This window comes from Peromyscus maniculatus, chromosome 3, assembly GCF_049852395.1.
Source record: "Peromyscus maniculatus bairdii isolate BWxNUB_F1_BW_parent chromosome 3, HU_Pman_BW_mat_3.1, whole genome shotgun sequence".
Lineage (NCBI taxonomy): Eukaryota > Metazoa > Chordata > Mammalia > Rodentia > Cricetidae > Peromyscus > Peromyscus maniculatus.
Genome location: NC_134854.1, coordinates 159025534 through 159053283, shown reverse-complemented (window position 1 = coordinate 159053283; position 27750 = coordinate 159025534). Strand labels below are relative to the sequence as shown.

At 38.3% G+C, this 27750-nt stretch overlaps 1 protein-coding gene across 1 annotated transcript; it reads left to right on the top strand.

Annotated features, from left to right (window-relative positions):
• Positions 1-1423: 1423 nt before the first annotated feature.
• On the top strand, positions 1424-4225 carry LOC102914931 (immunoglobulin-binding protein 1b-like). Its single transcript, XM_006976494.4, has one exon. The coding sequence runs from the start codon at positions 2866-2868 to the stop codon at positions 3901-3903; it is 1038 nt and encodes a 345-aa protein (XP_006976556.1). The 5' UTR covers positions 1424-2865; the 3' UTR covers positions 3904-4225.
• The last annotated feature ends 23525 nt before the right edge of the window (positions 4226-27750 follow it).

The window sequence follows — 27750 nt, the reverse complement described above, 5'->3', positions numbered from 1 at the left end:
ATTAGAGCTCCTAGAAAGTGAAAAAAAAAATAACATCACAGGCTGATGGCAAGATGGTTCCAAGCAGAGGTACTTGCTTCCAAGCCTAAAGGCCTGAGTTCAATTTCTTAGACTTGCATTGTGGAAGGACTCCTACAAGTTGTCCTCTGATGTTTCACAGTGGTACTATGTCATACATGCACACACACACAAAGCTAAATAAATAAATGCAATAAAAATTTATCAAAAATAGGAATAGAAATGAAAATTTACAGGGCTGGAGAGATGACTCAGTGGTTAAGAGCACTTGGTGCTCTTTCAGAAGACCTGGGTTTCATTCCCAGCATCCATATGTGTTGTGGAATATTTGTTTAAAATGTATTATATTTGTTTATGCCATGGAATATTTGCTTAATGATGCAAAGATGTGTTACATTTTATTATGTTGCATTTGTTTAACTCTGTAAAACTGTGTTACTTTGTCTGTCTAAAACACCTGATTGGTCTAATAAAGAGTTGAACGGCCAATAGCTAGGCAGTAGAGAGGAATAGGTGGCGATGGCAGGCAAAGAGAATAAATAGGAGGAGAAATCTAGGCTTGGGGGAAGAGCAAGGAGCAAGAAAAGGAGAAAGAGAGGAGGGCGCCAGGGGCCAGTCATCCAGTCACACAGCCAGCCTCTGAGTAAGAACGAAAGTAAGATGTACAGAAGAAAGCTAAAAAGCCCAGTGGTAAGATATATTAAAGAGAAATGGGATACTTTAAGTTAGATAGGCCTGCTAAAAGCAAGCCAAGCCAAGGCTGGGCATTCATAGGTAAGAATAAGTCTGTGTATTTATTTGGGAGCTGGGTGGTGGACCCCAAAGAGTTAAAAACAAGCAAACTATACATGTTTGCTCACAACCACCAAAACTCCAGTTTCAAGAGAAGCCATTACCCTTTTCTGACCTCCTCCAGTACCTCATGCAATCTATACACAGATGATCCTGCAGGCAAAACACCTTATAAACATAAAAAATAATAAATCTCGCCGGGCGGTGGTGGCGCATGCCTTTAATCCCAGCACTCGGGAGGCAGAGGCAGGTGGATCTTTGTGAGTTCGAGGCCAGCCTGGGCTACCAAGTGAGTTCCAGGAAAGGCACAAAGCTACACAGAGAAACCCTGTCTCGAAAAACCAAAAATAATAATAATAATAATAATAATAATAATAATAATAATAATAAATCTCTTTAAAGTTGAAAATTTCCTTAACATAAAGAAAAAGAAGAAGGAAATATACAGAAAAAATATGAAAACTAAAGATTATAAATAGTATTCCCACCTTCAAAGGAAAGTTGTAAAGAGAAAATAGAAGTAAAAATAAAAACTCAAAAATAATAAGGTCTTCCTTAATATAGTTTATCTATCTACCAGAATTGATCAGTTGTTAAATCATTCCTTCTGGTTTAAATGCATTTATTTTTTGTACAGTAATAATTCCTGGTTTGTTTTGCTTTAATTAATTTTTAAAAGAATAAATGTCAACTTACAGGTCATACTTAAATTCAATTAAACACTCAGCAATGAACAAAAATCTACACATAAAATAAAAATAACTTTGTATGTCGGTTTCATGTTTCCAAATTCTAAACTCAAAATTAAGAACTCAAGTGCTTATATTAAGTTATACAATTAAAGATAAATTTATTTAGTTGTACAATCATTATGCTATCATTACTTCAACCTAATCAGGATTGTAATACAATAGGGGCTAAAATTGAAATTGCAGCCAGAGACCTCGTATGTGTCCGTACTGTATTTTATAAAGTTACTTTCAAAATGAGTGGATGCAGCTATGCCCACATGTACCAGGAAAGAATCTAAGAGTTCTCCAAATTAATTTCCTTCAAAAACACAATAATAGGCTAAGTTGAAGGTCACATATATTATTAAACTCGACAGACATCCAGTCAAGAAATTAAAACTGGGGTTAAAGAAACGGCTCAAGGGTTAAGAGCACTTCCTACATTTACAGAAAACCTGGGTTCATTTCTCAGCATCCAAGTAGTAACTTCAGTTCCAGGGAATCCACCATCCTCTTCTGGCCTCCTTGGTTACTACATACTATGCTGCCCAAACATACATGCAATCACACATACACATAAAATAAATCTTAAAAAGAAAATACTCAAAACTATGATGATTATAAAAATTCAAACAGTAACGGCTTTAGAGAAAGACCTGCTGGCACACACTGTAAAAGAGACAAAATATCTTTTAGTAAACTTGAACATTATATTAGACCTATGTTACACCACCCCACCCCGCCCCACCCCACCCCCCACACACGTTGTGGTTTCAGTTACCAATAGTGCTAACCCAAAATATCAAATGCTAAATTTTTTAAAGAATCCATGCTTCCAATTGGGTACGAAGCTGAGAAGCATCACGAAATCCTTTGCTATGCTGCTCTGTCGTGCCTGAGACATTAATCACTCCTTAACTAAATGCATTCATGCTGTATCGGCTCCCTGTGCATCAGTTACTCGGTAGCCATTTCAGTTATTAGATGAACGGAGGGCACTATAATAGTGCTTATGCTCAAGTGACACTTCTCTGGTAGCCTAGCAATGGTTGCCATGCCTACATCATTCATCTCATTTCATCTTATCGCTTACGCAGTTGTGTCACACCACACCATCACAAGGGGGGAAAATACTACAATAAGGCACGGAGAAGAAGCCGGGTGTGGCGGCACCTCCTGTAATCCGAACCCTCCGGAGGCTGATACAGGGGGATTGTCAGTTCCAGGCCAGTGCTGGCTGCACAGAGAGTTCCAGGACAGCCTGAGCTGCAGAGAGACTTTGTCTCAATAAGCCAGAGACTTCCGGCTTCCTCCCTCCGGCAAGATGGCGACGTCTGAGGAGGAGCTGCAGCAGCAGAGGCTCCCGGACCTGCTGGAAACCAGCAGACAACTTCTGGAGGAGGTGGAAGCCTCGACCCAACCCATGGGCTCCAAGCTAATCCAGGATAAGGTGAAGAGGGCCTTGAAACTCCTGGAGACGGCCTCAGACATGTTATTACAGCTCGAGCTGTTCAGCCGGAACGAAGATTGGGAGGAGATTGCTTCCGCTGACCTCAAGTACTTGATGCTCCCGGCCCTGAGGGGCGCGCTCATGCTGAAGCTGGTGGGCGCCAGCCATCGCCTCAACCACCTGCGGGAGGCTCGAGACCACTTCATGAACTTCCTAACCCAGAGCCACAGCTACCATGTGGCCGATTTTCAGCTGCCCTGGGCCCAGAGCAGCTCACCACCGGAAGGCAGCCCCGCCACTTCAGCCATCCTGGAGCCTAACCTCGTTGCCATGGCATCCCAGAGGCAGGCGAAAATCCAGAGGTACAAGCAAAATAAGGCGGTGGAGCAGAGAGTGTCCGCTCTGAAATCAGCAGTGGAGAGCGGTCAGGCTGATGATGAGTGTGTGCGGGAGTATTACCTCCTTCAGCTTCGCAGGTGGATTAACATCAGCTTGGATGAGATCGAGAGTATCGACCAGGAGATAGAGATCCTGAGGGAAAGAGACTTTTCGGGTGAGCCATCAGCTTCTCCCTTGCCTCCTCAGGAGAGGCCTCCAATGAAACCCTTCGTCCTCACTCGGAGCGTTGCCCAAGCACAAGTCTTTGGAGCTGGGTACCCAAGTCTGGCGACTATGACGGTGAACGACTGGTATGAACAGCACCAGAAATGTGAGGGTTTACCATCAGGTCAGGAAGTCGAAAAGCAAGCACCACCACCTGAGTCCCACAGAGAGTCTCAGCAGGAAGAAGAGCTGGAGCTGGAGCAAAAGGAAGACGAGGAAGATGAGGATGCCCTTCACAGGATGCAGCAGTGGGATGAATGGAAGGACACCCATCCTAGGGGCTATGGCAACCGGCAGAACATGGGCTAACCTCCCCTCAGTGTGAAAGGACACCAGGATAACCCTGTTCCCTTCCTTAGGCCCCTGCTCCAGATGTATGCAACAAAGGCAAAGATACTGATCTTGCTTCGCATTCAATAAAGTACCACTATCAAGTTTTATTTACACCCTAGTTAATGTCCGGGACTCTCATTTGAGCTTTATTCTCACCATGGTGTATTGCAGTTTCTTAAGTGGATAGGAAGAGTGCTGAGAAATGGCTGTGTAATGACCAACTGTATGATTTATCTTTAAAAAATAAAATCCCCTCTTTTGGAAAAAAAAAATATATCCAGAGAGAACATTCACGTAAGTTTCATTGCAGTGTTTTTTTAATTATTGTTAATATCTGGGTCTGACATAAACCACTATAGATACGCATATTTGGGGAGATATATATAAGATTGGATCATACCTTAGTGTGGCTGTTTAGAACAACAAACTGAGAAACCCACAGGAAGGTATTACGAATGGCCTGATGAATATGGGGAGTCTCCAAACACTCAGCTGGGTTTGTTTTGGTTCTCAGAGGATGTAAGTTGTACAAACTTACAGAACAGCCGCCTTCATTAGTTATGTACTATCTAGAATCTTCTCAACAAAAAGTTTATATGAAGATGGTTTCTTCATTATTTGCTGAGACTTGAATATGGCTTTATTTTTTTAATCTTACATTAGAAACAGCTTCCTTAAAGAAGAGTGGAAACAACATTTATCAAATATAAAAATGTGGATATTTGACTCAGCATTTTCACATTCATATATGTAGAAAGCTGATTTGCACAAAGGTAGAACACAGCAAAGTGGTGATGAGTTCCTTGTAAAATCTAAAAGCTAGAAACTATGTTTTCATTTAAAGAGACCTGGGTGAACGATCTTTTTTGTAGTCATACAATAGATTGTCAGTTAACTGTGAGAATGAGAATAAAATGATTTGCATTTTGTACGAGGTAACTTAGGAATATTTACCAATACATATTAGTACATAAGAAAAATGAGATGAAGAACTACATAAGAATAGAATCATCTTAATTGTGCAAAGGAAGATAACCATGAGCAGTATGGTATACAATATAGGCATCTTCTGTTACTCTTCACTCTGAATCATCAATCATACACATGTTTATTGTGAGTTAAAATAGTCATTAATTTTATTGATTATGATTACTAATCACTTATGGAAAATGATTAGCCACTGGGTCCTCGAGAAAGCAAAAACAAAACAAAATAACAAACATGAAAACATGATTTGAAATGTCTGCCAATGTTTGTGGTGTAAAGATTCCCAGAATGTTGATATCATCTTAACAAATTGTCACTGAACTCAGAGGCAGAAAAACATATCCATAATTCAGTTTTTCAAGCCAGGATGAGCCAGTGGCAGCACACTCCTAGGGCTAAGAAAACCTCTGGGGCTTGTGTTACTGAGGTGTGTGAATCTTTGCTCTCAAATCTCTTTTACATCACTTCGAGTCTCTAATATTAAGAACACAGGAACTGCTGAGCAATGTAGAACTCCTGTGCAGTTTAATTTCCCTATGAAGTTTGGTGAGCAGAGCTGCTAAGTTTAGCTTTCACACTAAACAAAGATCAGGCAATTTACATGATTTTCCTTTGCCCCTGTTGGGCTCTTAGATGTGTTTGCATGTAGAATAAAGAAAATATTAGGTATAGCAAGAATGAGCTATCAAACTGATATTTCCTGACCTTTTGAAATGGAAAACACATCTTAAATTAACAACATGCATGGGATAAATGCAATGAGTTGTGCCCTTTGACTTCGAACTATTTGCTTTCTAGATGTGTGTGTGTGACCATCCACTTCCTGACAGAAGCTCTAATACTAGGACTTTGAAAATCCCCACAGTAAATGCCTGGCTAAATAACAAGGGAGGAGAAATGATCTTTCCCCCTAAGTGATTGCTGATCCAAACAGCGGTTTCTTCATTTACTCAATGCGGTGTCATCTGCCTACTATCACATCTGGGCAAAGGTCATGCAGAGTGGTGTTTATCTATGTCTATGTTTATTCACAGCTGGAAGTAACCAGAAGGTGTAGTTGTAATGGGGAAAAAAAGAGAATTCAGAAAAAAAAATAAAGAAGATGAGAATGAATTTCTTTTAACAGGATATAAATCCTACCCATCATGATGAGTCTAAGAAAAGGCCAAAACAAGTGAACTTTTTGAAACTAGACTATTTTCATGAAATTAATGTGTCCTAGAAAATGTCATTCAAAAATAAGATTAGAGGAGAAAATAATTACAAATATAAGCAAAAGTACAGCATATGAATTTAAGACATATTAACCATGTTACAGGGCAACATTGAAATATTTACTGCATTTCTAAAAGACATTGGTGAATTTTTAAATGTAGGTATTTGTATTTTAATTATGAAACCAGATATGTGAATCTTGAGAAACATTTTCCCTACACATTTAATAAAGTTATATCTACAATACCAATTTTTAAAATTAACATATCAAATGAAATTTTAATATAGTTAATATTAACCATCATAATTTCTATATGTTTGCCAATTTCTATATTCTATATGTTATTTTAAAGGAAATAAACATTTCAATAACATTTAAATCAAACAACACATTATACCAATGCCAATAAGTATTAATTCCCTATCAAATATCAGAGGGACTGAAGAATCCTTTGTCTTTCTTTTTTTTATGAAGCACTGTATACTTTGTGAAAAACACTGACACAGAAACATAAAAGATCGATGTAGAATACATGTTGGAAAATATTCAAAAATAAGAGACAGCCCATTAAAAGTACAACAATAAGTTTTCTCTGTACATTCAAGTTGAAACACAACTGAAATAAAGTTGTAGGATATTACACCTGCCCTGGGTAAGGATGTAAGCAACATGCTTTAGGTCCTTCTCATCACTGAAGAGGGCCAACATTCTCTGGTGTGATAACTCTGTAACTTATGTCACAACAATGCCCTGAATTATCAACTGTGTAATAGCAAATTTCTGTGCATAGACACCTGAACAACATGTCCTTTTCAAACTTAAAAGCACTGTCAGTTTTCCATTTAGACAAAGCTGTTCAGAACCAAGCCTGACTGAAATGTCAGGTTAGATTTCTAAAACCAAAGAAGAGTGCGTGTTGCACAATCAAACTCAAGTTTTGCCTTGCCATATTCAGAAATATTCAACTTATTTCCGACTCTCCCCAGCCAATATAATCCCAACCACATAACTGCTCATCTGAGGCTTCTGTGTGAACTGCACTGGAAACCATAAGATGCCTCATACATGTGCTCAAATAGTCAAAGTTCTTTAATCTCAATGAAATTTTAATGTGTATAAATTACAAGGAATTTATAGACATCATGATGTTATTAACTATAATATTTGGGAAAGATTATTCTATAATTATGTTTAAATTGATGGAACACGTATATCTGCAGACTCCAACCAAAATGGAAAAGAATCATGACTAGACTGTGCATATTAATTACCATGATTAAAATAATACCCAAAGACTTGAGCAGGCAGATAAAGCAGAAACTTGTATAATAAACGCAGTGTCACACTTAATCTAAGAATGACCATAACGAAAAATTTTAGCCATCGCATTGTTTACCTGTTCATTCTAAAGTGTAATTGTCAGTTTTGTGTCTGGATGCCAGAGAAAGTGGCTGCATCTTTGGGATATTTACAATTTGTGCAATTTATTGAGACAGATCCAATTCCTTTTTTATTTGTTTTCCCAAAGCACCCATTTTTTTACGTTTGCTGACCAGTGCAAAAATCACCCTCACTAATGTTTATAAAATACCACATTATTGTTAGATATCGAATCCAAATGCAAGCACTGCAGTTCTAACAGATAGGAGCTTGATGGAATCTGTCTTTAGATTGCCACTGTCCAGACTACCTAAGCACGGGTTCTGTAAAACTCATGGCATCGTGGCATTAAAGAATGAAAAGGAAGATATACAAGTGTGTGTGTGTGTGTGTGTGTGTGTGTGTGTGTGTGTGTGTACATGTGCACACAGGCACTCAAGCACCTTGGGAGAAAAGATAAATGGATAACACTAGGAAAGATATAGTAAGTATATCTATTTTAAAAGATTCTAAAACCTCCATACAAAAATATAGAAACATCTCTTTTCTCCCAATGGCTATTCATTCATAGTAAGACACATACAATAGACACTAATATTTATACTCAGCAATGGATTAAATTATTATAGCCCATTATGTACATGTGCGTGGAGAGGCTAAAGGACAACTTTAGGTGCTATTCCTTATCCTCCCTACCTTTTTTAAATCAGGTCTTCTTGTTGGTTGTTTTGCTCTTTTGGGAGATCTGCTACCCAACACCCAAATAAATCACACGTGGAGGCTTATTGTTAATTATAAATGCCTGGCCTTAGCTTTGCTTGTTTATTGACAGCTTTTCTTAACTTTAATTATCCCATCTACCTTTTGCCTCTGGGCTTTTTCCTTTTCTTACTTCTGTATATCTCACTTTCACTCTTACTCCATGGCTGGCTGTGTGGCTATCTCCTCGTGTCCTCCTCTCCTTGTTCTCTTGCTTCTTCTTGCTCCTCCCAGATTTCTCCTATTTATTCTCTCTGCCTGCCAGCCCCACCTATCCTTTATCCAGCCTCACTATTGGCCATTAGCTCTTTATTAGACCAGCAGGTGTTTTAGACAGGCACAGTAAGATAGCTTCACTGAATTAAACAAATGCAACATAAAAGAATGCAACAGATCTTTAATTAATTAAACAAATGTTCCATAGCACAAACAAATGTAACACATCTTAAAATAACATTCTACAACAGTGTCTGTCACTGGCCAGAAGATTACAGAATAGGCTAGGATGGATGGCTAGACTGCTGCCAAGATCCACCGGTCTCTGCCACCCATCACTGGGATTATAGGTGTGAGCTATCCTGCTTGGCTTCTTTGTATGGATTCTGGGTATTGATTTCAGAATGGTGCCATCTGAGTCATTTCCCAAGCCAACAGGTTATATTATTATTTTGAATTTTTCAATATATTTAAAAGTCACTTATAGTTCAATTTTTGAATGCTTTTGGATGATACTATTATAGTAAGAAATGTCAACTATAAAAAATAAAAATGCCATTATGTGGCTCCTAACTAAATGACATAGGTGTTATTTCTAGGTGATTAAGGACACCTGAAATAGTTTTTGCTTTCTCTTCAGCCATTTCTGAAATTCTTCCTTCCTCTCTCACACTAAGAACCAACTACAGGACAGTGTGTTCTTGATAGGCAGGAGTATTTCCATAGTTCCAGAGATTCTCTACCCAGACATATGGAAAAATGGGACTTCTGTGCATTCTTAATATGTTTACCTACTGCTGTGGGATGTTAATGTATGTCCTGTGGGAGCCCTTCTTGGGTTCCTTGTGGCATTACCCAGCAGGTTTGCATAGAGGATGATTAGGACCATGGGCCTGAGTGCAGGTGTCTGAGATGGTCTGCACTTGGCTGTACTGGGGGATGGTCTGCATGTCAAGTTGCTCTGATTGGTCAATAAATAAAACCTGATTGGTCGTGGCTAGGCAGGAAGTATAGGCGGGACTAACAGAGGAGAAATAAAAGAACAGGAAGGCAGAGAGAGAGAGACTGCAGCCGCCGCCATGACCAGCAGCATGTGAAGACGCCAGTAAGCCACCAGCCACGTGGCAAGGTATAGATTTGTAGAAATGCGTTACTTTAAGATGTAAGAACAGTTAACAAGAAGCCTGCCACGGCCATACAGTTTGTAAGCAATATAAGTCTCTGTGTTTACTTGGTTGGGTCTGAGCGGCTGTGGGACTGGCGGGTGACAGAGATTTGTCCTGACTGTGGGCAAGGCAGGAAAACTCTAGCTACAACCTACTCTTGATTTATTTTTAAAATCACAAGGTATCACTGTGCTACCAAAGCTGATCCCAGAATCCTAATAGGCCCAATTAACCATCATGCCTTAGCATACCTCATAGCTAGAATTATAGGGCCTATCATACTTCTACCTTTAACAAAGGAAACATGCCAAAAGAAACAGTTAGCTACCAATTGTCTATATGTTATATTAAGGATTATATTAGAGTCTCTACTCATATGAGCCTCTTTGATTCTCACAATAATTTTGTGATGTAGTAATTACTACTGAGGAAGTTGAATTTCCAATAAGGTAAAAAAAAATATTCAATTTTATAGAGTAGGTAAAAAAAAATATTCAATTGTATAGAGTACATGTGCATAAACAATAGAATACCATTAAGTAAGCCTAAGCGCACTTGTAGCCCTTTGTGAGTGTACACAAGGGCCATAATAAATTCTTTTGAAAACTTACAAAGAGATTCAAAATATTTGAATATGATCCATAACTGCAATGCTGCTTCATTTGTGTGAGTTCTATTTTTGTTACTGTGAAATTCATATATGGGCATATGATTTAGGAAAACCTTTGGTCTATGAACATTTTTCTATAGAAATTAACTAATGAGGATACCTGCATATCTAAAGAAGCAATTATAATCCAATTTGAATTAAAAACCAACTGCATGAAAGCCCAGAGATAAACTGCTGATAGATTAAAAGCTACCGTCTCTTTTTGCTGCCACTTGGACAGAATCTCAGTTGCATCTTCAAATGGGGAGTTGGAATATGAAGAGTCTAGACAGGGTCCTTATAAGTCGAAGTCCAGAAAGGAGGGTGACTACCTGGGGTTGGGTGGGGCTTGTGACATGATGGATTTGAATGTATGAACATAACAAAGAGAGGCTAGTCAATCAAATCTGGACGAACAAATTGTTCATTTGATAACTAAAGAGTACTTGCTCCTGTGAACAGAATGGAATAATAACTGAGTCCATTGTGTAGCTAGAGTTTTCCTGACTGGCCCACAGTCAGGACAAATCTCTCTCACCCGCCAGTCCCACAGCCACTCAGACACAACCAGGTAAACACAGAGACTTATATTGCTTACAAACTGTATGGCCATGGCAGGCTTCTTGCTAACTGTTCTTATATTTTAAATTAACCCATTTCTATAAATCTATACCTTGCCATGTGGCTCGTGGCTTACCAGCATCTTCACATGCTACTTGTCATGGTGGCGGCTGGCAGTGTCTCTGACTCAGCTTTCTACTTCCCAGAATTCTTCTCCTCCTTGTCCTGCCTATACTTCCTCTTGCCTGGCCACTGGCCAATCAGTGTTTTATTTACTAACCAATCAGAGCAACACATTTGCCATACAGAACATCCCACAGCACCACTGTTTTCTGAGGAGTTCTTTAACACTAAGGCAGGAACTATGATGCCTTAGAATTATTTGTTTGGTCTTTTCAGAAATGAACTCTGTAGCCCAGACTAGCTGGAACTTATTAGGTAGCCCAGGATGACCTCAAATTCATGGTTATCATCCTGCCTGAGCCTCCTGAGTGTTGTGGCTACAGGTATGAGATACTACATCCATGTTGGTTTCCATTTGCATGTGTATAATGCAATGTATAGCATGCTTCAGGTTGCTGTGAATCCTGTGCTCTTGTGCTCTTTCATTCATGCCATAAACAAAATTATTCATCAAGCCCTCCACACTCTGGCTTCACGTTAGCCGCAGTTACCAGTTTTCCTGAGATCTAACTGATCCTTACATTGATAGAAGAGAAGTGAAAATGAGCCCTACTACTGAGGACTCCAGCATGCTCCAGGCAGGGTGAGCCTTCATCAGTTCTCCAGGATAAGACTTGCTACTCACTCTGTGCCTTCCAGTTCTCCTCCTCCACTGGTCCTTTTAATAAAGTCTTAACAAAGAACCCTTATATTCACAGATGTCAAAAATATTAGTTTAAAAGGGCTGGTTCTCCAGTAGGAAAATAAAAGGTAATTCTATGTAGTTCATAAAAATATAACCATATACATTCCTAAAGGGTTGACTAATGAAGGAAGTGACTTCTGAAAAGTTTTCACTTAAAATATTTGTAATATAATATGCTTTTGATCATGTTTTCCCCTCCTTTTGTTCCTCCAAGATCCTCTCAACCTCCCTACCTACCTATCTTAGTTTGAGTTTCTATTGCTGTGAAGAGATATCATGACCATAGCCACTCTTATAAAGAAAAATTTTAATTGGGGTGTCTCACTTACAGTTTCAGAGTTTCAGTCTATTATCATGGCGGGGAGTATGGCAGCATGCAGGCAGACAGAGTCCTGGCTAACTAGCCAAAAGTCCTACATCTGGCAGGCAACAGGAAGTGGATTGAGACACTGAGTGGTATCCTGAGCATCTGAAGTCACAAAGCCTGCCCCCTCAGTGACACACTTTTCAACAAGGCCACATCCACACCAACAAAGCCATACCTCCTAATAGTAACACTCCCTCTGAGATGATGGGGCCAATCATATTCAAACACCACCACCACCTAACCTATGTTCTTTATGTCTCTTAACAGATCAATGTTTCTTGCCAATTCAGCAAAATAACAAAATAACAAAATAACAAAAAAAGTTACAGGTCTGAATGGCAACAGGCTTGATATAAAGAGACTTCTAAGTAAAACGAGTTCTCAATTTTATTAATATTAGCTCGTGTGATACTTGAAACTCATACTGAGTCTGAGCCTGCAATGAAAGTGTGTTAAGATGTGGATAGTCTTAATAAAGGTTTGTTATCTTCCTCAGAAGAGATTAGTTACCACAAGAGTAGTTCTGTCTTTCTGTCTGCACATAATCTCTCACCATGTGAACTCTCTTCTTGGAATTACCTCTTTACTTTCCCTTCTGTGTAAATTCTTCACTAAAGTTTAGCAGACAACAGTGCCATGTATGTGGACTTACCATTTTTAAAAATAAAATTTCCAATTTCAGGTATTCTATAATAGGAAGAGAAAATAGCTGGATAGCTGGCATGTACCCTACACAAATTATTTATGAGAAAATATGTTCACAGCAGATTATACCCCAAAAATAAATTGTCAAAAAGACAGAAGAGTGATAGAGATGAAGACAGAGAAGTAAATTAGATAAGAAGTGTGGCCATGTGGCAGAAATCTTCCAAGATGGACTTTTTTAGAAAACTAGAATTAAGGTTGAACCCAAGTGAAATTACTTCTGGAAAATTTGCATATTGGATATCATATTATTTTTCCTCATCTATTTATTGTAGTAGGCAAGAAAGCTATAAAACATCTGCTAGTTCTGTGTGCTGCTCTGAGGGAAAGAGCAGCAAGCTGTCTTCTTTGTTAGTTTGGGGTCAAGGGATGACCAAGAATCTATGACTGTTTTCATGCAGACATGTAGATACGCTCTGTTATTAGCCATCAGCTTTATCATATCTGCACTTAACAGGGTCAGAGAGGAATCAAATAGTAAGGAAAGATCATAGGAGCAATGCAGTGTGGACTGCTGTAATAGTCCTCCCATTTCCTGTATTTAATACCTTACACTCTCCAAGATCTGGCTTAATTCACTTCCGTTAGAGCCATACTTGTGAGTGCCTTAATGCAAAGAAAACAAATCATAGTATTCAGGGAAGAAGACACAAGTAACACCTCCTGGCATCAATTTGGCCTCAAAATACCTCATCATCATTACATGATTCTTACATGGTGAACTGACAAATAACCCCAACACTCATGAGGCAGAGGCAGGAGGATTACAGTTTGAGGCCAGCCTGGACTATACGTAGATATCCTATCTAAGCTTCCCATACCCTCACCAAACACACACACACACACACACACACACACACACACACACACACACACACACACACACACATTCGTGCCCATGCAAAAGAAACAAACAAAATCCCTTGGTCTAATTCTTCCTGGAGCCTCCCGACAGGCTATTTATAAGGTAGTCCATCTGGTATTACTAAAGAGAAGGTTACAAATGAATGCTAAGGTATCAAACCATCCACACATTTCACTCACAGTAGACCCAGGCAAGAGGCATCTTTGTAAATATGCATGTTCATGTATACGCTGTGTTTCCTTCCAAGCTGGATAGATCTGCTGGAGACTAGAAAGAAAGAACGAGTTCAGGAAGAAGAGGAAAGAACAATGGCATCAGTGTCTGTGTACCTGAGCATCCCCATAGTTTCTAGGAAAACCTGTAACTGTCTGCAATCTCAACTTTTAGCTTGTTGATCCACAAAGGAGACAGACTCGGAATAAGTTCATAAACTCAGATGCAAGGCTTACATTTTGAAAGCATTCTCTAGAAGGACAACATATCTTGGAAGAGAAGTGTCTACTAGGAAACCTGAATAGAATAGTACTGATTGTGTTTGAACTGTCAAGTCCCAAGGGGCTCCTGGCCATATCTCAAATAGCTGTAAATCTCAGAGTGTGCCAAAGCAGTCACATATCCCTGAGAAGCAAATGCATGTTAGCTGGGAAAAGCACTTTGTTAAATGAGAGAAGATTCATGATTGGGAAAGAACTTGCCACAAAGAAGATGATTAAGCATGGGTTTCCAAGTATAATGTGTCTCCCAGATGAACATGTGTATGCAGTAGGCAGCACCTGAAGGAAAGCAAAGCTAGTTGTCCAGGATCTCAAAAGATACCAGTGATGAACAGCCAACCAAAGGCTGAACCATCTGCTGAGCTGTCTCATTGTACCAGAAGCTAAGGAGCATCACTGAGTTCTTCAATTCTACATTACAGAAAATGTGAGGAGAGAGGAATCATGAGTTGACATAGGCCTAATACTAAAATTTCATATAAAACAAACTTGTTGGGTTCACAAGGAAAAGTATTCTACCCCCAGTAAGGATCAGGGCTCACAATAAGGTTTGGTTTTTGTTTATTTGTTTGGTGGGTTGTTAATGCAACATGAAATTAAATTTTTGTGTAACTAGGGGCATGAACTTTTTTAATGACTCATTGAGATAGGAATTGAAGAACTAACTAGTGCCATTCTTGCTCTTGGCTCACCCCAGCAAAATTCACAGAATTTTTTGACAGGAGCTAGAGTTAAGAGAGGCTGAATAACTCACACTTAGCTAGCAAACAGATCCAAAATTTGAGAATCACATGAATCCATAGGCAGTTCTCTTAACATATCGGAGTTATTAATATCCTGCTTTAAATTACCCTAGTTTACTTCAGAGCAGCCATGGGATATTTTTGTATTTTTAATTGCAGAACTTCAAGAATAGACGATTAAACTTCTTACTTTATCATTAAATATCTCAAAATATTACATGGGACACTGAAATGTATTTGTGTATGAACACAGAAATGCACATAGGCAAAGGTGAGTGTGCCCACATACTCATGTACACACACACACACACACACACACACACACACACACACATACACACACACACACACACACACACACACACACACACACACGACACACACACACACACACACACACACACACACACACACACACACACACACAGGTTATGAAATGAAGTTCCTAGAGATGTCTACTCTAAGGCCTAGTAAGACACCTTTAATGTCAGCAGTGTCTGCTAAAGCACTTCCTTCTTGCAGTGTGTTAGAAATTCTGACATACTCTCCTGCAGAAGTAGCCAGGGATATTTACCTGGTTGGTGCTTTTGTTCTGTTCCATGCATATGACTTCTCAAAAGTGAATCTAGAGGTTTTACGTTAAAAATATTTTGATCAAACTCATTGGGATTTTATAAAAAGCTCCTTACGCATAACCTTGATGACAATTAAATCCACTGCTCACTAAAGAGTCCACTCTTGCTTCAGAACACATCGATCTCTCTGCTCACCCCTGTGTCCTCCAACCTTGTCTTTGCCTTTTAGAAAACTCCCCTTCCTGCTCTTGGTTTCTCACAAAATGCTTCTCAAGGCTCAAGCTCCAATTTCTCACCCTGTTCCTCTGTCTTTTCTCAGTGAAGGTCATCCTTTCCCAAGGCTTCACTTATGACTTCTTGGTCATAATCCAAATGACTATCCCCATTCTTCTTCTTCTTCTTCTATACACTCAAAGTGCTCCACACTTCCTTACAGTCTTCACTGCATTCCCCCAAATTTAAAGAAGACCCCAAATTCCCTGCTTTTCCAGATGTTTTGTTTTGGCATCAGTATCTTTTTTTTTTTTTTTCTGTCCTCCAGAACGAAACCTTACAAGCACAGTTGACTCCTCCCTTCCTCCTCATCAATATCCAATCTGTCACAGTATTTTAGCAAATCTCCCCTCAGAATCTCTCCAACTCATCTCTTTCTCCCCATTCTGGGGCTGGCATCACTCTTGCATAGCCTCACATCTGCTTTGCTGCAGCAGTTTCCTGCCTTATCATATTTCAGACTCTATTATCTCCACGCTCTTCTCCATTCTGCATGTAAATACCTAATTAATCTTCATGCATCTCTATGCTTCCTGCAGACACTCTACTCTGCTTCCTTCCGATTTATCCAGTCACATTGCTTTCTTTCCCTCATCACTCACTTCCTCTGCAATCCGATCATCTCCCACCAAGCAGGGAATGAGCAGTCCTCACGCCAGCCTCTGCTTCCCCTGACAATCTGTTCCTCTCTTTATCCAAATATTATGTGAACTTCTCTGCTCTTCTACCACTCTATCCTTCCATAGTACTGTTGTTACTGTCCTCAGAAAAATCACTCAATGAATAAAGATCTTCTTATCTGTGAAAGTGATTGTGTGTGTTTCCTGTTGAAGGCAGAAATCACACCATGCATATTTTATATTCCCTGCAGCACCTAGACCAGTGCTGAACACCCTGCTGGGAACATGATTGATAGACTCATCTGACCCTGCCCTCCTGCTACCTTGTCACCTGTCCTTTTCCCCCACTAGGAATTGTTGAGTGATCACCATCATTCTCATGTTCCATTTCACAGAGGAAACACAAGCTAGTGGGAGAGAAGACTCACATTTCTCCAGCATTCTTCAAAGTCTCCCTCTGCCTCCATCAAGACCTTCCTCAATTACCTCTATTAAAAGGGAAGTCCATTCTTCAATGTGTCAAGGTGAATCCCTCTGCTTGTGCCTTTGATCCTGTGGTCTCTCACTTCCCCAGTTGTGTTTTACCAGCTACTTCCCTTTGTCCCTTGCATTTTCAATCCCACCATCTCTTCTCAAGTAATTGTCTTAATCTACTATATACTTTGTTTCTATTATATAAAAACTGGGGCAGATATTCAACTTCCCAAAGGACTTTGCACCCCTTCCAATTCATTGTTCTCCTTCTCTGTAACATAATAAACTCCATATCACTTCTATGTTCCCTTCTATTTTCTAACTGGTATAAGGGACAGAGCATAGCAATCCATTAGATCTGCCCACTTTTTAATTTCCATGAAATTTGAATTTTAATAACACCCAAGACTTTTTATTTCACTTCTTTACAAAACTTACCTTTACTTTGGCCTTTTCTCTTTAATGTTGCCAGATACCTGAAAAGACTCATCCTAAGAGAGGAGATGTTTACTTTGAAGACATTTGAGAGGACACTGTATATTTGCAAGGAAGTTATGGCAGGAGCATGAGGCAGCTGCTCCTGGACATCTCAGAAGACCAAGAGACTGAGAAAGAGGAATCCTGCCACTCAGCTGGCTTCCTCCTTTTACACAGTTTGACACTCCAGTCCACTCAAGGTCAGGGTAGATATTCCTTAGTCAGTGGCTCTTCTCTGGAAAAGCCCTCACAGATTCACCTACGTACATTTTGTACTCTAGACGTTTCCTAATCCAACAAAGGTAACAATCAGAATTAGCCATCACATTTCTCCTCTTTGGTCTACCTCCATTGCCATTCTTCTCACTATTTCCCTTTCTTGCTTTACCACTGCCCTCCCTTCGTTTTCTTGGAGAACAGGCAGTATGCTGTGGAGTTGAGGTGCAAGCAAGAGCAACCGTATTGGCAGACAGGGAGGAACAGTCTAGTCACACACAGCAGGGAACAGCCTGACCCACTTTGTCCAGTGGCCACGCAAATGTTCACATTCTGTTTGCATAATGTGAGGTGCTTGGAAAGCACTGCTCAAACCTGCCATCCTCAGCACTCTCCTCTCCTCCAACTGGAGTAATAGTTTCCGAATTTTCCCTTTAAAAAATATGAGAAGCCTCATTGCCTAAAAAGAACATAAAAAAAATAAAACCTCTGCTGTGGAGTTGAAAACTATTAATAACCCGAACTACTACTCCGCTTTTTTTTTTTTTTTTTTTTTTTTTAGTATTTTAGTATTTTAGTCCTGTGCTTCACCATCAAGTTGAAGTAGCTCCTTGAGGATTACTGACAGACAATCTTACATCCCACTCATCCCCTTCCATTATTAGTCATTTCTCTAACCACTGAATGGAGAAGTCTCAACTCTTCTGTGCAGATTTCTGGATCACTTTCTTAGGGTGAGTGAGTGTACTGTGTATATTTTCTGGACACAATTGCATTGAATAGCATTCTAAAAGTCTGCTTTGGATTCTCAACTTTAGATGAATTGCAGCTCCTGATGCATGAAAAAACTTACATGCCACAATTTTTGGTTTTTAAGACACGGTTTCTCTCTGTAGCCTTGGCTGTCCTGGAACTTGCTTTGTAGACCAGGCTGTCCTTGAACTCACAGTGCTCCATCTGTCTCTGCCTCTGGGATTAAAGGTGTGTGTCAACAAGCCAGGCCCTTTTCTTTATTTTAGAACAAAGCCATGTTAGGGAGGGACTTTTGTGCAAGATATTAAGATATTTGCAAAACAAACAAACAAAAACATGGGCTCTACCTTTACAGCTGTAATACACCTGGATTGGAGAATTGGAATAACTCCTTACCTCTCTCAGGGTCTTAATTTGTCCTTTGACTAGAGGAAATATCAGGTATGAGCAGCACTTCTAGCATACATGTAAGGCACAGCTCAAATCAGTGATGTATTGCTATGCATGCAGCCTGGCTTTTACAGCCTTAACCTTTGAGTGCAGTTAAGTCCACACATGCTAAATGAAGTATAACACCAAAGCAATCACTGGATATCTCTAACCAAATCAATAGTTATAGTCTAATCAATAGAAAATTGAAACAAATGTGTTTTGGTTTAAATTATTCAGACAATTTCTTCAATTTTCCACTTTATTTTGTTCAGACAAAAATTATACTAGGTAACCATGCTTTTAGTACAACCATGTAGTATATTTTCATTTGTAAAATAAAAGTACTTTGTAAAAATCCATTCCAAAACTTATTTCTGAGTAATTAAAACATGTTTGCTTTTCCTTTTATTGTGGTTATTCTTACCAACTTGTCTTACCAGCTTCAAGTTTTCATAAGTATAAGTATAATTCAATTCAAATTAAATTGACTTAAATATTTAGTACCTTCCAATTTACAAGTTATTTTGCTTTGTGCCACATATTAAAACAAATCACCACTAGATCTCTATCAATGTAGAACATTCCAAAGAAATAGAGAAATATAAATAAGCTATAATTGAAGGGTTGATAAAATGGGCCTATGGGCAAATTTTAATCAAAGAGTGTTGACTTAGATTGGTCCAAGTTTTTGCAAGGAAGATGTCATAGGTGATAAAGGCTTTGAATTCAACCACATATTTTACTTTGGGCCTGTATAAATGTTCAAGGTCAGAAAGAAAACAACTTTTGCTTTTCCCATTATAGCCATATTTTTCAGCTTAGATGGAAAGAGTTCCAGGGCAATTCACCCCCTCCTGGCTTCCTATCTCTGTGTGTGCATCTTTGAGAAGTGGGATTAGAGAGAAACCTGCAGGCATATTAATAAATAAATTTCACATGCTGTTAGATATTAAGTAAACATACAGATACATATTCCTCTAGGGTTTATGATCTTATAACCTGGAGATTTCTAATTTGGCACCTATGACATATAGTAACTTCCCATGGGGGTGTTCAGTGAATTAATTCTCATATTTTCAACTTAAAAATAAATGTAGCCCCGATTTGCTTAATGTACTCCATAGGTGATTCAGTGTGTCTCTGCTTTTTACAAACAAATTCTAAAAGGTTCCCTCTTTCCCTATATAGCCAAACATTCCATCATTTAGAATGCAATACTGAAATCACTACAAATCATGTAGATAACTAAGAAAGCTTAAGCTTTGGAAATGTTTGCTTTGAGCAATAGGCATTCAGTTTAAGATCAAATGTTAATTAAGTACATGTTGGAAAATTTAAGAAATAGTACAAGTGAAACCTACTGCATTGTTTATCAAGATATTAGAAAATATGATATTAATATGCAACAAAAACAGCTGACATAAAAAAGAGAATCCAGACCACAACAGCTTCACATAAGAGCTTAATTCCCATGCGGGTGTACTTACTGTCATAAACTATTTTCATTCCTTATGGTCCAGAAAATGCCCTTAAATAGTTGGAATCCAGTAGAAGAGCATAAATGACATTTAGAGATATTGTTTAAGTAACCTTAAAATTAAATTATCTTCCCCTGTTCTCACTCAGTGTGTGTGTATGTGTGTGTGTGTGTGTGTGTGTGTGTGTGTGTGTGTGTGGTTTGTGTTGGTTTGTTGTAGGTTAGAAATAGAGGTTTTGTTTTTTAACATAGAAAAAGGAAACCAGTGTCAATGAAATAGAAACTAACCTGATCTAGGTCCCTTGCAGACATGAGATAATTAATTCAGTGTATAATGTGAACAGATTCACAAGTTTGTAATTAAGCTGAAATGAAGATGAGGAGCATAATAAAAAGCAGAACCACAACAACAAAGCAGTGGTCTGGATAATAGACAAGAAAGAACAAATCCAGAGCAGCATCTGGTATGAGGGGACGGAGGAGGACAATGGGCTAGAGGAAAGTTCAGAGCCTGTTGGCCATGCGCACACACTATGCATTGCTCAGGAGGGAGCTAGAATAACTCTGACTGCACTCTGATGGACTGAGAATTATTCCAAGGAGACAATGGATTTATCAAAATAGAAGACCAAGGTTTTTCTTGCATCTCTTTAAAGAATTTTAACTTTTTTCTATTTTATTATTGTAGTTATTAGTTAATGGCATGTGACCTTCTCTATACCTCCCCAACCCTCTTGTCAGCATGCTTTATGAAATATCTAGAATATACTTAAACACTTTCCTTATTTCACTGAGATGTCCAGCATAGTGTCAGGACAGAAAGAGCTTAGGAGACCCTTGAATGTGTAGCCAGTTTGTAAGAACTATGAGTGCAGAAGGCTTGGGACCTGCCTTCCTCGCATGTTGCTGTGGTCTGCATTTACAGTATTCAAGTTGAAGCACTCTTTTAAACTTGTGTAGACTACACTAACACCGGTGGCTAGGTAAAGCCTGACAAAGTTAGAGCATTCCTCGAGTCTTTGGCTGAAGAGAGTAATTATTCTCTCTGTATTTCTAGACTTAATCTGCTAATATTTAGTTGAAGAGCACTGTGACTATACTCATGAGTCAAAGTGCCATGTTTTTTTCAGTTTTCCTGAAATATGCTGGTAAAATTTTTGTCAAGGTTATAATAACCTCACAGAACAAGTTGAGAAGTGTCCTTTTTAGATTTTTATTCTCAGAGAGATTTAAATGATAGTATTATTTCTTCATTGAATGTCTGGCAGGACCTACTAATGATTCCATCTGGGGCCAGAAATGTTTGTAGGAAGGCTTTTGATTAATGATTTAATTTCTTAATATCTATGTGCATAATTCTTACATATTTTCTTCCTTCAGGAGTCAATTTAAATGATTATGTTTCCACAGAAATTTGTCTATTAGAATGTGTATACCTATTGCTAAAGGGCCATTCATATTATTCTAATTTCTTCAATGTTTTTAGGCTCTGGAAATATGTCCCTACTTAGATCCCAATAATGTTTCCTTGGGAATTCTTGTTTTTCTAATAATTAGACCAATCCAAGAACATGCTCAGTTTTAACAGTCTTTTCTAAAAGTAATTCTAGGAGATGGGGACATAGTTCTGTCAATTAAGTGCTGCCACAGATGCAAGAGAACAGAGTACAGATACGGAGAACCCCCCTAAAAATCTGGGCAAGGAGGAAGGTACCTGGATCTCCATCCTATGGTGGGAGGATATAGTCAGATTTCTGAAACTCACTGGCCAGATATCCATGGAGCTGTAGGTTCAATGAGATACCCTGTCTTGAAACAATAAAGATGAATAGCAATATATGAAGATACCCAACATCAATGTCTTGGACACACACACACACACACACACACACACACACACACACACACACCTGCCTGTGCATGTCCAAGTATGCACACACTAAAGTAATGATATTTTCTGAATCTCCTTTTAATTTTTCTATTATGGTAAATTTTTCTCCAATCATTATCTTTTTTTTCCTGTTTCTATTAAATGAGATGGATTTGCAGTTTTTATTTCTATGTCTCTCTCCCTTGTGTTTATTAAATGATGTATAAGAAGTTTAAAGCTACACATATAAATGCATAGCTCTGTTATAAAATATATATACTGTTTGTCCTCTGGGTATATTTACTTCCTTCCACATGTTTTGGCATGTTCTAGTTTTTACATTATCACTATTATTCAGACATTTTTTTTTTTACTACTTTTCTCTTTGACAAAATGTCTACTTGAAATCCCAACAATTCGATCCAGTCTTTATTCTGATGAAGTGTATCTTAACTCTCTTTATTCTGGTTCTTTTCTGCTAGATAAGGTTCTGTGAATAGTCCAACAGTAGTCCAATGTTTGCAACTGGTCTGCATGCCCCTCAAAGGATCATATAGTCTCCAATTGGCAGACAAATTTATCTACCTGTACAAATGCATGTACACATACAAAACATGCATGTATTAATTAATAGATTTGTTGCTATTTATTACACATGTTTACCTGTTTGATATATGGAGAAAATAATGACTAAAGATGTAGTTTATGATATGATTCTTTTTTTGTTAATGATGTGGTTTTGTGTTTATTTGTGTGTGGGGGATGTATGGGATATGTGCCCTAGTGTCCACTGGTATCAGAAGGAAAGCATTGGATCACCTGGAGCTGGAGTTTCAATCTGGGAATTTAACTCAGGGTATCTGGAAGAGCAGAAAGTACTCTTCAACTACTGGGCTGTCTCCCAGCCCCTATGATATGGTTCTAATCACTTAAATTTCCTTTATGTTTAATGACATATTTGTTAGTGTTTTTCCTATCATTTGCTAAGAAAAGTAATATTAGGCCTCCCATTATGTTTCTTCCTGTACTTTTATGGCAACACCTCATATTTTAATGTCATTAACTTAATATATATTATATTTTCTTAGTCAATCAAGAGAATTTTACTTTGAAGCCTACTTAGTCCTGATCACATTAACTTTGATTATTTAGCATTTGCACAGCACGCTATATATCCTTTGCCATCCAGTCCGTACCTACATTTGAAATGCAAGTCATGGTGAATGTCATGCCATCCATCATGTTAATCTTAATCAGGTCATTGAATTATCACCTGAGAATGATCTCAGGTTTCTATAAATGTGGAAGTACTACTGGCTCTGTCTCACCCTTTGTACATGCTCTGCCCATCGGTGTTTCTTCTTGTCTCTCCTCTTCCCTTCATCTGGAATGGTTGATAGTCTCATTCCACATTTTTTCTCCATTTAGCATGTCAATGCTAGTATGCATTGACTACTGGCATGAATTGTTTACTTAGATGGTTACCATCATTCTTTCTTTTAAAGGATCAGTCCTCTCTTTCTAACATTATATTTTTATTTCCTTGTATGACTGTGTCTATGTGACATGTGAGCAGGTACCCAACTCAGTAAGAAGAGGGTGTTGGATCCTTTTAACTAAATGAAGTTACATGCAGATATGACCTATGTGGGTACTTGGAACTCAGTACTTCTGGAAGTACTAAACTCAGATCTTCTGGAAGAGCAACAAGTGCTGTTAAACACTGAGCATCTCTCCAATCACTCTGTTCTCCTTTTTAAAACTATGTTTAATTACACTGTATTTGGCAAATATTTTCCAGTGTCCTTCCATTCTCTCTCAGTTTTTCTTCTGGAATCATGTCATTTGGTTGATGACATCTCCAACACTGATTATACATTGTTGCCTTGAAATATCCTAGAGGTCCTACTTTGATATCTCTAGTAATGTTTCCTCTACTCTTTATAGACATAGTAATCATTCTCTTCACAGCTTCAAGGTTTTCTGGGGTTTTTATGATTTTTCCAGGTGTTGTTTTTGTTGTTGTTTTTCATATTCCATTGTAGATACTAATTTCCTCCTCCATGATACTGATACTTTTGCTGGGCTTCAATTGGTAAAATTCCATTTTTTAAATTTTTATTTTAATTTATTTTTCAATGTGGAAATTATATTTGACAAATTGCTAACACTGCTACATTATTTTGTGCATTCACATAGCCCAATGGTAATTTACAACTACTCCTATTGTTTAAACCCTATAAATCTAATTTTAAGATGCTTGATTATACTTCATAGTTATATCAGGCAATCTTGCACTGTTTCTCCAATTTTTCATTCATATGTTGCTTATATGTACTACCTAGTTAGTTTTTACTCTGCATTGTTTTCCAGCCTCTTGAAATATTTGTAACGGTGAAAGGCTTACTCTAGAAACTTTTCATTTGCTCCTGATTGGCACTAGAGCTGGATCAAGATAGATGCACAAAAACCAAGGGAAGGCTTTAGATTTCTCCAAATGTATGTGCCATGAACATGCTACAAATCCATGAGGGCCAACCCTAATCAATCACAGCTTCTTTGAGTCATATCTAAAAGTGCTTCTCAATCTTTTTTCAAAGCCATGTAGCACTTCTTATAGCCCAAAGGTAGCTGGATGAGTCATGATATTTTTGCCTTAGTTTTCCTAGTTTGCTTTGTTTTGTCTTGTCTTTAGTTATACTGGAGAAGAAGTCAATGCAGTCCCCATTTAATGGGAAAAATGACTTTATTATACTTTCTTCCTTAAAAAATTTCTGTATCTAGATTTTCTATTCTCTACCCAAGCTTGAGTTAGTGTAGATCAGATCAGCATATCATCTAAGAGTGTGTGTGTGTGTGTGTAAAATCTATGAATTCATACATGTAAGAACATTATGCACACTTCTAGGTAGCACCAGTGCTTATGTGCACCTGCAGCAGTAACACAATTATAAAAATATATACATGTATTTCATCTATTAAAAAAATCTCAGGTCCTATATTCTAACCATTATACTAACTTTTTCTTTTCTATACTATTAAGTACTTTAGCAACTTGAAAAAAAAAGCTTACAAAAACGTATTTTAAAGTCTCTGGAGTAGACATCTTCACAGAGATTGTGACTAAAACATTTTTGGCTTAAAGCATAACTTTGCAGCATTTTAGATACACTGATATATTTACTAATATCTTTCTCATAAAAACCAAAGAGAATAGTTCTAAGGCATTTTTGTACAATACTAGGGTAAATTTTTAGTCTATTCTCGGTGATACTCTTTTATGAACAAAATTAGAACATATTCGAACACTAGGTTATGTTAGAATTTTAAAGAATTAAGTTTAAACTCAATCTCACTGATAAACTGTATAACATTAAAATATAGTCTCTGAGTGAGTGTGATTGGAGTTCTTGATAAGGATTAGATAGTGATTACGCATCAAGTGATAGAAGCACTAGTTTAGTAAACAAAACAAAACAAAAAAACCAACCAACCAAACAAACAAACAAACACAGCTAGCAATAGAGAGTTGACATAGTGGTTAAAAGCACTTGCTGCTCTTCCAGAACACAGGAATTCTGTTCTCAGTACCCACATGAGGAAGTCACAACTGCTAGTAACTCCAGCTCCCGGGGATCTGGTGCACATGTGCATACACACACAACTACTCTCTCTCTCTCTCTCTCTCTCTCTCTCTCTCTCTCTCTCTCTCTCTCTCTCTCTCTCTCTCTCTCTCTCTCTCACACACACACACACACACACACACACACACACATACACACACATACACACACACTAAAATTAAATCTAAACCAATAAAAATAAAAAGCCAAATCATAGAGTTCCAACTGCCCTCCTATTATCTTTACATCAGGAGTCTTGACTTCTGTGCATCTATGGCATACAGAGAATTCTATGGAACATGTTTAATGATCCCATAATAAAATATTAAAACATAATTATTCCTACTTTAATAACTTAATACATACACACAGTGAGGTTATGTACTATCTTTATTTTACCCACTTAAAATGTGTGTAGGATATAGTGGTACTGGGGTATTCCAAAGGGATTCATTATTTAATGTTGAAAGCCTACACAAATGCCAAACTCATTATAGTGTGCATGCTGGCAAGTGGCTAGGGTTTAGGAGATAATGCAGGAGCACACATAAATCAAAATTTCAACATGAGCAAACTTCTTTCTGTACCAGAGAATGATTAATCACATCACTGACATCGTCTATGCAGGTTCTTGTTCATGAGTAAGAGTTTAAACCCTTAGGTTACACCTTCAGCCTCCACTATTGCTTTCCACACAACAGCCGGGTGGGGGTGGGGCACACCAATTCTGTCTAGATGCCAAATGCCTTTCAATCCATAGTCTAGAAAATACCTGCACAGACTAACCTTCACCCTCTAAGAAAAATAGAATTGCAGCATCATAGTAAATTGTTCCTGAACTTCAGTTGGATTATTTAGAAGAATGATACTTAAATTATTTCAGGATTACATACATGTATTAAGTCCCTATCTTATTATACATTATAAACATCTCCTTGTAAGTGACTTAGCATCACCTATCCTGACAGATCTTAGTCCGACTGTCTTTCCCAGTATTATTAAATAGATCTTCTAATATTTATAGATGGGTCTACATTTAAAAGTGCTAACTTCCCCAATAGTAACTAGATCCTAGGAGGGAAAAGGTGCCAGGTTATTGTTGTGGTACAGGAAGGTGATTTTAAGGCCTTGGTGAACATTAAGGACCAGTTTCACCTCTGAGCTACTTTCCCAACCTTAGAAGAACTCATCTAACCATGGAATTAAGGATTTCTTTGGGTCCTTGGTAAGGTAGTGAGATAGTGAGATATTTCAGTCTGATGCCAAAGGCTTGAATACTGGAGATGGAAGGGTGACATCAGTCTTGGTCTGAATCCAAAGGCACCTAAATTAAGAACACTGCTATCCAAGCACAGGAGAGGGTAGTGCTAGATCAGACAGCAACTGATCATTGCCTCCTTCCTCTGTCTTATCTTACTCAGACTGGGTGGTGCCTGCCCACATCCACTAGTGAGGATGATCTTGCTTACTCAAATAGACAAAGAAATTGCTAATCTGTTCTAGAAACATCTTCACAGACAGATACAGAAATAGTATTTACCAGTTATAGAATGCTATAGTTTATGTTCTCTGTCAACTTGGAAGAATCTGGAATCTCCTTGGAGATAAATAGCTAGACATTTTTGTGAGGAATTGTCCTAGGTTAGAGGAACTGAGATGGGAAGATCCACTTTAGTGTGGGCAAGCTGAGCCCCAACATTACTTTTTCTCTAGTTCCTGACTGTGATTGTGATGTGCCCAGTCACCTCCTACTCCTGCTGTTAGACTTCCTCTCAGAGATGAACTGTAGCTTGAAGTTGTGAGTCCAAACAAACAGTTCCTTACGTGAGTTGCTGTTGTCAGGTTTTCTTTATTTGTTTCTGTCACAGCAGTTAGACACATAGCTAGCACATCTATTATCCCAGTTAGACTGATAGGTTAAATTAACTCAGTTCTTTGTGAGACTTGCTCTCAATTGAGGTATGAGTCCCTGAACTGAAGGCAGGCTTCCTCCGTACTGTGTGTAGGTGTCCTCTTCTGTTATCTATTCATTCCCCCGCAGTGTGTGTACTCTGTGC

What these genes read in the sequence shown, in the direction of transcription:
- LOC102914931 (XM_006976494.4), top strand. Translation starts at nt 2,866, where the DNA reads ATGGCGACGTCTGAGGAGGAGCTGCAGCAGCAGAGGCTCCCGGACCTG.